The following is a 13,777-nucleotide window of genomic DNA, read 5'->3' as shown; positions in this document are numbered from 1 at the left end:
AAACCATTACTCCAACTGTCCTGTGTAGATGCCTCTCAACAACAAACCCGATATCTCGTCGCTCTCCACGGCGGCGTCTTATCTTCTTACGACTATCATGCATACCTAAACAAAATCGCGATTCATCGCTGAATGCTGCATTATGCCATTATACCACCCAATGCTGCCGTTCTCTGCACCAATTCAAACGTTGATGACAGTGGTCCGCAGTCAAAGGAAGCACTCGTCGTGGGCGGAATAAAACCAGTCCAAAGGCACGAATGCTACTATATAGGGTACGTATAGTAACAAGGCTACCTTCTACTCCAAACCATTGGTCAGCGATTTGACACGTAGTAGCAAAACGGTCTCGCAGAGCCAGGAGTCTAAAGCGCCTATCTTGACGCCCTGTGGTACGCCTCGGTTGACCAGTTGGTCTTCTTCTTGTTCCTCTACCTTCGTTTGTCCACACACGACACACCCGCATAACTGTCATTGCCGTAAAATTGACACGACGGCCAATTTCGCGATACGACAAACTCATATCTCTATAGGCAATAATTCTACCCCTGTCAAAATCGCTAAAATGGTGGTAATTTTGGTGTCTTCGAACTCGAGGCATATTCTTGCACTGAATACAATTAGACTGAGGAATAATAACTAAAAATTTCTGTACCAACCGGTCTTCATAAATTGGTCTTTTCACAAAAAAAAAGAATGTGTGTGTACTTTGTACGCACGTAAGAAGTTATACTTCTATTACATATTATGTGATTTTAACGAAATTGATATAATGTGCTTTAAACAGTTTATTTATATTTCATTTAAATATTAAACGAATTTTAATACTTACTACTTTCCAAAAATTTTTATTAAGACAATACCAAAAATTTAAAAAAATAAAAGAATAAAACGCACACAAACACATTGAAAAATGCCACAAAGAAAAAATGATTTCTGAACGATAATAATTGTTGGCAAAAATTTTAAATACGCATTTTATGAAAAAAATTATATAACAAATATACTTACAATCATAAAATGCATAAAAAAATAAAAAAATAAAAACTTGCATCGGGATTCGAACCCGCGAATTTGGGGATTGATTTGTAATCGAAGCCTAGACTCACTCATCCAATTACACATTATTTGTCATGTGGAAAAATAGGGCAACTGAACGTTTTACTGTTTGACAGTTGTTCTGAATTTACCTAATCAAATTATGTAGTTTGATTTTTGTGGAAGAAAATATTAAAATATGACAAAGAAGTAAAAAAACAATATATTAGATGAAGATTGGTAGAACTTTTGTTGGTAATCAAATTAAGTATGTAAATCAAAGCATTACATACCTACTAGATAAATAAATCTACGCCAAAAATCATAATTTAAAAATAAAAATCGGACCTAATTTCGGATTTCTCTCTAAAATCTCCATTCTTGAGAAAATAAATTTATTCCAACCTAATCTAAATGTATAATTACAATATGATTATGATAAAAACTACTTACCAAATTAGAATAAGTTTTCCTTGTCCAAAAGTCCAAAAATATATATATGAAAACTATTTAAAAAAGCAGTATAACTGTTAACTAACTTTTGTTTGTTGTTTCTTTTCTCACAAATTTCAAAACGCTACAACCATAAATAACACTGGGGAACACATTTTTTGTTGAGTTAGATCTGACACTTGTTTTTCACTAATTTTTGGCGTCTGAATCTGAGAATGACCTCAGATTTTCTCTATCACGTCAACTTTTTAAATTACAGGATATCCTCAAAAATCATGCATATAAAGGAACGTAAAATAAAAATCAGTTTACAATACAGTTTACAAATCATTTAATTTAAGTTAAATCGAGTTCATACAAATAAAATTGTTTAATAATGAACATACTTACAAATTAAGAAAAAATTTGCGTTTATGGCTTTTTCTTGAGTGTTCAGTTTGTGTATATTCGCGCTTGATGCTCCAAAAATAGTCAACCATCAAATGTGCATCCCATCTACCTTGGTACCGTGCTTTCATGATGCAACAGAACCAAATGAATTTCCATTATGGAGAACACATTTCAAGCTCCACTTTGAGCTATCTATAAACAGTCTCGAGTCAGATGCGTTATACATAGTTTGAAATTCCCAATTCTTTCATTAAACCACTTACATTATGGCAAAACACAAATCCACCTTCACTTTGAAAATAGTGCAGAAATGCCCTTTCTCGTGTTCGAAAATAGGATACCTTGGCTCCCTTTTCAAGCAAGTTTTTCTCATTGAGTCGTGATGCTAAGAGCTCTGAAGCTTTTTTGGATAGTCCCAAATCTAGCACCAAATCATTTAGCTCTTGTTGTTCGAATCCCTTACGTATGGAGTTATCTTCAATTTCGAAATCTTCATCGTTGGAGTCGCTGTCAACTGCACCATATCCGTATTCCTCTTCTTCCAAAGAGGGAAATTCATTGAAAACTGGCACGGGGTTTTCGGCTGAATACGGCACTGGGCGTGTAGCTGACAGTAAACTAGGATACTCTATTTTACATTTGTTTTTCTTGTTTATATCCTGATGTTTTCACTATACAAAAGTAACAATCACTTGAATGATCTTTGGGTTCACGCCAAATCATAGGTATACCAAATGGAAGTTTAGCACGTTCTCCCTTGGTCCACATCCGTAAACCCGGAAATGCACTTTATGAGGTGCCCATACTTTATCTTGATCACCAAGTTTCACTTTAAAATAGGCAAAATATGCTTGTCTGACAAATGTACTAATGTTTGTCCTTTGACTGGGAATGGTAAAACTGCCACATATATAACAAAACGAATCGGGGCTGTTTTCGAACTTACGACATATAGGAGCAGAGGTAACCATGAGGAAACGTTTCAGTTCAAACACACTAAGCAGTTCTATACACTTCAGTAACAAAATACTAAATACTGCTAACCGAAACACAACGTTTCACCACAATATAACAGACATAACTGAATTTAACAGGCAAGTCTAGACAAATTGCAGTTATCAGAGCGACATTACTCCCACCAGGCGCCCCACCCCCATAGAAAAAGAACGTGACGTGATAGAAGAAAACTAAAAACAGTTTTGAAATCAGCATGACTAATTCTATAGAAAACAGCTAAAAAATCTAGCTCAACAGAAATTAAGTTTCAAATTGTTCCCCAGTGATAATCAAACCACACATAGAGAAATAAAAACAACATTCTTTTTATTTCTCTATGAAACCACAGCTGTGCCACAGCCGCCATATTGAATAATTTTTGACATGTCATTTGAACATCCAATCAGAACAAAGTTATAATGCGCATGCGCCCGGATCGTAGGTTTTAACATATAAAAATTCACCCTCATATCGCGCGTAAAGAAGTATAACTTCAAAAATTGAAAGGTAAAACTTTATTTTTACAAAAACCATAAAAGATAAAAGATTGTTATTGTTATCATGGCATGCTTTAAATATAGTCATTGTGCCGCCAAAAAATTAAGTGCAAGAAATGATTCCTTCTGGTTGTAACACTTCTAATGTCACTAAGGGCCGGTTGTTCGAACGCTAATCAACAATGATCATTATCAAATATTTAATTACTGTCACCAACTGTCAATGTCTACTTTGTTTGGGTTGCTGAAAACATAATTGATTACAATTATGAAATTACTTAATCAATTATGTTAATAATTGTTATGTTAATTGATTAACTAATCTCATAATTATAATCAATTATGTTTTCAGCAACCCAATAAAAGTTGACATTGACAGTTTTGGTGATAGTATTTAAATATTTGATAGTGATCATTGTTGATTAGCGTTCGAACAACCGGCCCTTAGTATATTTGGGACAGATATCTCTATAATGGCACTATAGCCCCAATCGAGTGGGCCGCCTCCAAACTATACCTCAATCATTGCCGGTCCCTCGCCGATCTTCTCCAGATTCTCACGTCTAGCAAATTTTGCTCGTCTGATGCCATTTCATCCTATCACCTTCTCAGTATCCGTCCTTTTTGTCTTGGTCGGTCCATCTAAGGCTCTTTTCGGCAACCTTTCTTCCTCCATTCTCACTACATTACTAGTCCCTCGAAGTCTCTTAAGTTTAACGAATTCTGATGTCGCACAGTGGTTCCAAATGCCGAAAACGTGGTCATGAACCTTTAAAAGCGTATATTTTTTATACATTTCGGAATTACTTTCGTTCTTAAGGATTTTTGGCATCGCTGATTACGAATCTGACATTATTTTTTCTGAAAAACAAAATGGCAGATCCAACATGGCGGAAAGAAATTGAAAGTATCCATCAAAACTCAAATTTTTTGTCAAATTTGGTAATTTAAGGTCGTTGATTACAAATCTAACATTACTTTTTATTAAAACAAAATGGCGGATCCAATACAGCCGAACGAATTTGGAAAATTTTATTTTAAATGCATATGTGTTTAAAAATTTATATTATAAGGGGTTTTTAAAATTTCTGATCACCAATACATTTTGATTATGAAGTACAATATTCAGAACCTACACCCATAAATACTCCACAATCGCCAGAATTATGTAATATGCTTCATTTTCCACTTTTGTATTCAAACAACTGCCAGCAATGCATAGGCAGTTATAGGCAGCTAAACCAAAGTGATTATGTATCTTCTTAGAATATATTTTAAGACTAATAAACATTAGTCGCAGAATTATGCAGAATTTTGTACTTTTTGAATGCATCTTTACAAAATTTTGATTATTTCAAGTATATTTTCACTATTTATGCATAAACAAATTTAAGGCATTTATTGTTACTAAAACTTAAGTTAACTTACATCTTACATTACTACATATTTAAAAAAGAAGAATCTGCTTTACAGCGATAAAATTGATGAACTTCAAAACGTTTTACAGCGTTTTCAATATACGCGTTCTTTTAGACTTTATCTGCCGGCCAAAATAACCTCGGACATGGCTCACTTGTTCCTGAGCTGTGAACCACAATACATCCAGTCTGATCCGTATACCTGCGTATTACGACTTTACGATAGTATGAGAAAACAACTGTAAACATGAAAATCCCTAGATAGGGACTTTTTTCTTCGCCTCATGACCACGTTTTCAGCATTTGGAACCACTGTGTGTCGGTGCCATTTTGAACAGATAGTTGCTAGAGTTCATGGAAGAAGATAAAGATCGAGTATGATTGAACACCCAGGATATATAAACGAATACGAGATAGACACAGATGAGGTGGGTGGACCTGATTCGAGGTGAATGACATGGCACAAGATAGGGAAAGCTGGTGGTACATAATTAGACTTAAAAAATATGCCATAAAAATAATTGTTAAATAGTAAATAAAACAAATCTTAGTGTTGTTAAATATAAGATTAATACTTTAAATTACGATTTATTTTTGAACTCATCAGGAGTCATTTAGAGACCTCTTTTTCTAAAATCACATTTCCTATGATTTGTAACGTTGTACATATGACAGGAAGAAGAGGAAGAGGAAGACCTCAGATGCGATGGAAGGACGATATTGTAAAACCTGCAGGAACTAACTGGAAAAGCGCAGTCAAGGACAGACGGAAATAAAAAGATTTGGGGAAGGCCTATGTCCAAAGTTGGATAGAAATGGGCTAAATAAGAAAGAAGAAGACAGATCATCAGGTATCAATAAAAAGAGTAATTAAAAATATTTATTACACTTTAGAATTTATCACAGACTAAAAATAACCTAATATCTATTTATAATTTTTTTTCTTAATATTTATTTCTAATATAGTTTGTCATTCTTCAAAGCCTGCTGAATATCTTCCAGCGTTTTCCCCCTTGTTTCTGGTAATATAAAATAGGTTGTTATTGCAGTGATAATATTACAGCCTGCAAACACGTAGAAAGGTGTAAAAAATCCAGCACTTGTGTTAATTGAGTAGAACAAATAATTGGCCACAGCACCACCTGCTCCAAACATTAAAACAGCCAAAACTATTGCTTTGGATTTAATACTGACCGAGAAGAGCTCACTCATCATAAGAGTGGGAATAACGTTTAAGCCAAATGAAGCAAAAATTTGATATGAGATCATGCTGGCGACTGGAAACCAATTGAAACTCGAAACGTCGATGTCAGTATAATCGTTGAGGTAAAAATAGGTTGCCATGAAGAATAATACTATACCATTACCGCCAGTGCTTGTCATATAGCAGCATCTCCGTCCAACTCTCTGCATGATAAACGTCACGACGATGAAGTTCAAAGCCATCTGGACGCCTGTATATATTATAGAAGACAACTCCTGGCTTAAGTTTCCTCCAGATTTTTGAAAAATAAACTGTGTAAATGTTATCAAAACACTAAATCCAGATGTGTGTTGTGTAAAGCGCAAAAAAACTGCTGCTAGTAAGGCCTTCCTATTACTTTTGATTGTAAACAAGTCTTTCCACGTTCCTGATTCTGACATTTGTTGCTGAACATCATGTTTTAGTTGATTAAAACGTTTGTCAATATCTTTATCACCTCTAAAATATATTAAGGAGTTCTTAGCTTTCTCTTCTTTTCCGTTGATCAATAAATAATATGGAGATTCCGGTACCATTACAAACAAAATAAAGAATATCATAGGCAATGGCAAACATATGTAAGAACTTGTGACAACCCCAAAGTAACTGCCGATGACATTAATTGAAAACTCTCCTATGTAGTAGGAGCCTGAAAGAAGATTTCCCCACTTGCCCCTTACTGCAGGTGTTGTTATTTCTCCGATATAAGGAGGTAGTGCTGCAAGGAATATTCCATCAGCAATTCCCGCAAAGGCTCGTGAGATATAGAACAGGTAAACATCCTTAGCCAATGCAGCGCAGAGCCAACTAGCTATCTGTGGTACTGTAATCAGCAATATTGTCTTCTTGCGTCCAAGATTATCGGTAAGTTTAGAACAGAAGGGGCAGATAAGACAGGTAAATATTGGATTTATTACATTAAAATAAGATGCCTGTTTTTCTGTGATGTTGTATTTCACCTTGTCGTTAATTATTTGTACCATGAATGGGGATGCCCATGCGTAAAATTGCCCGTTGGTAATGCCGACCATTGTACCTAAAAAAATTAAATGTTTTAAAATATTCAAAAATGTCAAGATAAGCACCCTTTCGTGCGCTATAAGCCTTAGCCAAAATTATTGAGAGACTCATTAAAACTCGACTTATGTCCTTTATCGTTGATAACAACATTTTATCTCAAAATCAGTTCGGCTTTCTAACTAATAAATGTACCACTGATGCCATGTTTTCTGTACTACATGAGGTTTATCAAGCACTAAACAATAATCTTTATACTGCCACTGTTTTCTGTGACTATGCCAAGGCTTTTGATTGTGTAAATCACGACATCTTGATTAAAAAACTAAATTTCTATGGAATTAGAGGTATTTCTTTGAATTGGTTCCAATCCTACTTGAATAATAGGAAACAACTAGTTAGAGCAAATGATACTGACTCTAGTCTCAAAAACATTGTATGTGGAGTACCGCAAGGTTCAGTATTGGGTCCTCTTCTGTTCCTTATCTTTATAAATGACATCACTAATGTAAAAATCGATGGGAAAATTTTTCTTTTTGCTGATGATACCAGTATCGCTTGGAGCAACTCAACTATTGCATCACTTCATGAAACTATAACTTCGGATCTACTGACGATAAAGACCTGGTCTGACTCTAATTTAATCTCTTTTAATATAGACAAAACAGTAGCATTATCCTATAAAGGAGCTCTTCAACCTTTGCCTCTTAATAACACCCAGATCAGTACCGTTGATTCTGTAAAATTTCTTGGTATTTTTTTAGACAGCAACCTCAAATGGTCCCTTCATATCGATTCGTTAAGTAAGAAACTCGCCTTAGCTTGCTATGCAATAAGATATGTCTCAAGAGAACTCAATTTAGCATCTTCTAAAATAACATATTTTTCGTTGTTCGAGTCTCATCTTCGATATGGTCTTCCTTTTTGGGGTTCTAGTACAGCTGCTCAATTTGATGTTATTTTTAAATTGCAAAAAAGAGCAATAAGATATCTGTTTGGCCTCAGAAGATCTACACATTGCAGAAGTTACTTCATAAATCACGAAATTTTAACACGTCCATCTTTATATATTCTAGAAACGGTTTGTTTAATTCGTAAACACCTTCATGTCTTTCCAGCAAGGCCCAATCATATTTACTCCACCAGAAATTCAATCTTTGATATTTATTTACCGTTCCCATCCACTGTTCCCAGTTAGTAAAGAAATCTATATTATATTCCGCAAAAAACCCACCCACCTTTACAACCATCTCCCTTTGCAACTTAAATCTGCAACATCTTTCCGAAAGTTCCATAAAATGACAAAAGCCTATCTATCTAAAAGACCATATTATTCAATAGAAGAATTTCTTAATGAATAACTAAGAAAATTGGGTTTCATACGCAGTAGCTTAAACTGTAAATTCCTAATGTTGTATTTTATTTGTTGTAAGTATGTTCAATTTGCAATTTATATAAATTTTGCAATTAATTGTTTTTGTCTTTGGTTTTATATCATATTTACTGTATATTGACGATTTATCTAATTTTAGTAAATTGTAGTTGTTATTTGTTGTTGATATTATTTTTCTTTTGACTGTATGTAAGCTTTGTCCATAAAATTGTAAAAATTTTCAGTGACAATAAAGCATATTTCTATTCTATATTCTATTCTAGTGCCCCTATAAGCGTAAAAACCCTTCGAAGAAATGAAACTAAATTTTTTGTACACAATTCCAGTAGGATTATCTTTTACTATGCCGAATGGAATGCACAAATCAATTTCACACATAACGTGGACCCCTCTAGGTATTTTTTGGTCTTTCTCTCCTACTCCTTCCAGTAATTTGCAAATCAGTAAATAAGCTAACCTATGTTCACTCATTTTGGCATAATTGGTCCTACCTCTAGACTTTCCCTAATATACGAATTCTGAATTGTATTGTTTTTTGTCACTCCCAATATCCAACGTTCTCGTTTCCGCTACATGCATTCGTTGTTCCTCTTTCGTTTTACCTGCTCAACATTAAATTTCGTACAACCGTTGATTGAAATATTGATATCGAAGAGGAAGTCAGTAGAAAGAAAATACCACGATTAGTAAGTCAATAACATATCGAGTTATTACAAATTTTATATTTTAGTATTACTTATTGTATATCTATGTATTATTAATATTATTTATAATTCAAACGTATTAAAGTCAGAATTTGGTATTAGTTTTTTTGAAGGTAAATTAAATGTAAGACCAAATACTTACGATGTCGGGATAGTATCACGAGGTTTTTTCCTGGTTTTCCCTCGTGATTTACTATGGAATCTCTAACGCGAGAATTTTACTGTCATCGTTGCATTTGGTTGTCTTTTTAAAGACAGATCACATGCTATGATTTTTTTGCGACGGATATTCTTGAGTTGGGATTGATTTCATGTAATCGAATGAACTATCTTTTAGTAAAGTCGTCCCAGGAACGCAACTCATAAATATTGGCGATATCATTTTAAAGTCTTCTACTTTAAAATGTATAATATACGTCTGAATTGCCAATATAAATGAGTCAGATTAAATAAATTATTAGAAGAATTTTTTTACTTAGAAACAACATTTTTGTTTATTTTAATAGTACATATTTTGTATTTTGACAACGAAACCCGATTTGGGCTTCGAAACGTTAATAAATTCATTTTTTAGTAAAATTGTGGCTTATTTCCCATATAAAATACTTTAAAAAATTTAAAACTAGGAGAAAATCGACATGGTAGCAGCGAGAAGATACAAAAAAGAGTCATGGCTGGGAATCGCTGTCTATATGCCTTAAATAGAGTACTGAGAAATACCCACATATCTAGAGGTGCCAAAATCAGGATCTACAAAACCATAATCAAACCTGTAGTTAATTGATGGATTCGACCGTTACTTGATGGAAGTTCATTTTATCTAACAATAAAACACTGAAAACATTTGTTTTCTATACTTTCACAAAATTTATTATAACTATGTGACTATTTCTATTGTTGAAAGCCCTTTTGTGTTCTGCTATCCGTTTGTCAAAGGTTCTGCCAGTATGACCGATGTAAGAACTGAACATAATTCTGATGTTTGAACTAATAACTTCGAAATAGAACTGAATATCATTAAACAAATAGCAGTAAACAATGGCTATAACGAACAAACAATTAATAAAATTTTAAACCAAAAACTCCATAAGAAAGCCCTGAAATTAGTCTAGCCACCACCACAGAAAGAACCCAGTACCTTCTGCTCTATCACATAATATATTGGCAAGATAACAACAAAAATAGCCAGATACATAAAAAAGAAAGGAATAACATCAGCTTTCAGAGCTTACAACAACTTAAGCAAATATATTAAGAACAATAAGAGCCGAAAGAGAAAACAGCTACAGAGTGGCTACAAACTAACTTGTGGTGACTGTCCGAAAACTTACATCGGTCAAACTGGCAGAACCTTTGACAAACGAATAGTAGAACACAAAAGGGCTTTCAACGATAGAAAAACAGACACTTCTACATACGCACTTCACCTTCTAGATCATAATCATTATTTTAATGAAGAGTTTCAAATTCTGCATATACAAAATAAAGGCCTTAAGCTATCTTTATTAGAATCTATGGAAATTAATAAATTAAAAAATACAGATATAATCCTGAATGACCAACTCGAGAAAAACAGCTCCCCACTCCTCAACCTCTTCAGTTAAAGACTTTAAAAAGACCAACCCATAGTAAACTAAATCACTTGCGAAAGGCACTCTGCCGAAACAGCTGTAGTCACATAGTTATAATAAATTTTGTGGAAGTATAGAAAACAAACGTTTTCAGTGATTTATTGTTAGATAAACCTGTAGTTACCCATTCGAGTGAAACATGGACACTAACAACAGCAAAACAGTTGAAATTTCAAATAAGGGAACGAAAAGTGTTGGGAAAAATATACCTACGGCGAAAAAACCATAAATCATATATGGACACTCAGAACAAACCAAGAATTAAAAGGACTATACAAAGAACCTGACGTAATAGAAATCATAAAGACACACACATTAAGATGTATGGGACACTTGCAGAGAATGCCTCAAACCAGGATACCAAAATGTCTCTTAACTAGTGCAATAGGAGGAAAGAAGAGAATAGGAAGACCGAAGACAAGATGGAAAGCGGAAGTGCAGGAAGATATCAGAAGATTACAAGTGACCAACTGGGAAAGAAAAGCAAGGAACAGAAACGAATGGACAAGAATAGTCAACCAAGTCGTGGGCCTTCTAAGCCTGTAGTGCTAATGTATCATTATTATTAGGAGAAAATTGAGAAGATAACCAACAAGAGAAAGTAAAAGAGCAAAGAACAGTGTGAAACATGTGAGTCACAAAATATTTAGTCTACTTACTTATAGTCCTGTCGCCAAGGGGGGTACAACGGCCCCCTGTATTCAGATGGACTTACCCAAGTTTTTTTTATGTATTTTGACCTGTAGAACACGAATTTTTTGGGTAACAGTTGATCCGGATGTCGATAAGATTGTTATAAACCAAGAAGTTGAGGAATCACATAACAGCGATTTCTCGCAAAACAAAACATCTTTTTGTATTTTTTGGGCCATTCTAACCAAAAAATGTTCCTACAAATTTTTTCTTAGGATGCATAGTTTTCTAGATAAACGCGGTTGAACTTTCAAAAAATCGAAAAATTGCAATTTTTGAACCCGAATAACTTTTGATTAAAAAATAAAATAGCAATTCTGCTTACCGCCTTTAAAAGTTTAAGTAAAGTTTTATCTGTTTTGAATATTTGCATTGCTAAAAATTTATTTTTTGATTGTTAAAAAAAGCTATAAACACATAGTGTTTCCCGTGCCTAATACATGCGTTTTAAGGTGAAACAGTAGCGATCAACAGGTAGCGAAAACGCGTTCCAAGATTGCGGCTGTAATTTTGAATATTTTTTCGAGATATTTGGCACACGTATTCTTAATATAATAAAGAATGGCGGTACAGAGCCCAATTTGAAAAATATATTAATATGTGGAAATTACTCTGTAATTAAATACAATATTTAAAAAAAAACGAGCCTGTACCGCCATTAAGAAGAACAAAAAAATACACTTCCTTCAAATAAACTTTTTTATCCGATGCCTAGATTTTGTGTCATTTTGGAACTACTAATGAAATAAAAAATTTTAGTAGTTCCAAAATGACACAAAATCTAGGCATCGGATAAAAAAGTTTATTTGAAGAAAGTGTATTTTTCTGTTCTTCTTAATGGCGGTACAGGCTCGTTTTTTTAATATTGTATTTAATTACAGAGTAATTTCCACATATTAATATATTTTTCAAATTGGGCTCTGTACCGCCATTCTTTATTATATTACGAATACGTGTGCCAAATATCTCGAAAAAATATTCAAAATTATAGCCGCAATCTTGGAACGCGTTTTTGCTACCTGTTGATCGCTACTATTTCCTCATCGTAGAAATAGCGCCGCTTGCACTCTTACCTCCTCTACCTACTCATTCGATTTTAAATGAGAAATCATTGAAAACATCACTCAAGCACTAGGTTTTTATAGCTTTGTTTTAACAATAAAATAATAAATTTTTAGCAATACAAATAATTAAAACCGATATAATTTGACTTGAACTTTCAAATGCGGTAAGCAGAATTGCTATTTTATTTTTTAATCAAAAGTTATTCGGGTTCAAAAATTGCAATTTTTCGATTTTTTGAAAGTTCAACCGCGTTTATCTCGAAAACTATGCATCCTACGAAAAAATTTGTAGGAACATTTTTTGGTTAGAAAGGCCCAAAAAATACAAAAAAATGTTTTCTTTTGCAAGAAATCGCTGTTATGTGATTCCTCAACTTCTTGGTTTATAACAATCTTATCGACATCCGGATCAACTGTTACCCAAAAAATTCGTGTTCTACAGGTAAAAATACATAAAAAAATCTTGGGTAAGTCCATCTGAATACAGGAGGCCGTTGTACCCCCCCTCGCGACAGGACTATTATTAATACTGCGTAAATTTGTGGCCATGTCTTTTCCTGCTCATTTTTTGTAACTTGATTTTTTTCAATGTTAACCATAGCCATTTTAATTTTTATTTCCTCATTAAATTTTTAAAGATGTTTTCATTTATGAATATGTGTAAAAACTGTCAATATCATTAGGTATTAGGTTTTGTTGAATTTATGTTTATTTTATGGAAAATCTATATGAATATTTAATTTTTTTAGAAGATAAGAATTATTAGTATACTATAGAGTGAAAATTGTTAAGTAACAACAACAGAAAGGTCAGAATTGTATCAGTGACGTCAGCAGACACCATAATATTTTTTTATTTACGTAATATGTCTTCCGAAAATTTAAAAAGAGATTATTAAAAATTATGATTGTTTGTTTGGGTTTATGTGACTGCGGACACTCGACCGATTCGCTTCTTCTTCTTCTTCTGATATTAGGCCTCTTGACCTGTCTTAACCGATTTTGTGCTTGTATTCATAGCTGTGATGTTGACTGCCATCTATCTGGCCACCTTTTAAAGGGCCTTCCTATTGGTCTCGTGCCTGTTGGCGTTGAATCTCTTAAACAGATTCGCCATATTTAAAATTATAAAGATACTTTCCATATGTGAAAAAATATATGTATACATGGCAGGAAAAGAACATCCTTTCTTAAGGACTTGCTGAATTTGTTTTAACTTTTCTAAGTTTCTCAGCCAGGAT

General features: G+C 33.6%; 1 protein-coding gene across 1 annotated transcript in view; it reads right to left on the bottom strand.

Annotated features, from left to right (window-relative positions):
• Window positions 1-5,659: 5,659 nt before the first annotated feature.
• Window positions 5,660-13,777, bottom strand: part of LOC126880609 (facilitated trehalose transporter Tret1-like) — a 48,940-nt gene continuing 40,822 nt past the window's right edge. Inside the window, exon 2 of the mRNA XM_050644597.1 lies at window positions 5,660-7,071. Within this exon, the coding sequence (XP_050500554.1) occupies window positions 5,750-7,071 (1,322 nt within the window). The 3' untranslated portion in view covers window positions 5,660-5,749. The remainder of the gene's footprint in view (window positions 7,072-13,777) is intronic.

This window comes from Diabrotica virgifera, chromosome 2 (assembly GCF_917563875.1).
Source record: "Diabrotica virgifera virgifera chromosome 2, PGI_DIABVI_V3a".
In the NCBI taxonomy this organism is placed as follows: domain Eukaryota; kingdom Metazoa; phylum Arthropoda; class Insecta; order Coleoptera; family Chrysomelidae; genus Diabrotica; species Diabrotica virgifera.
The sequence above is the reverse complement of the archived record's forward strand: the minus strand, read 5'-3'. Positions and strand labels throughout refer to the sequence as shown.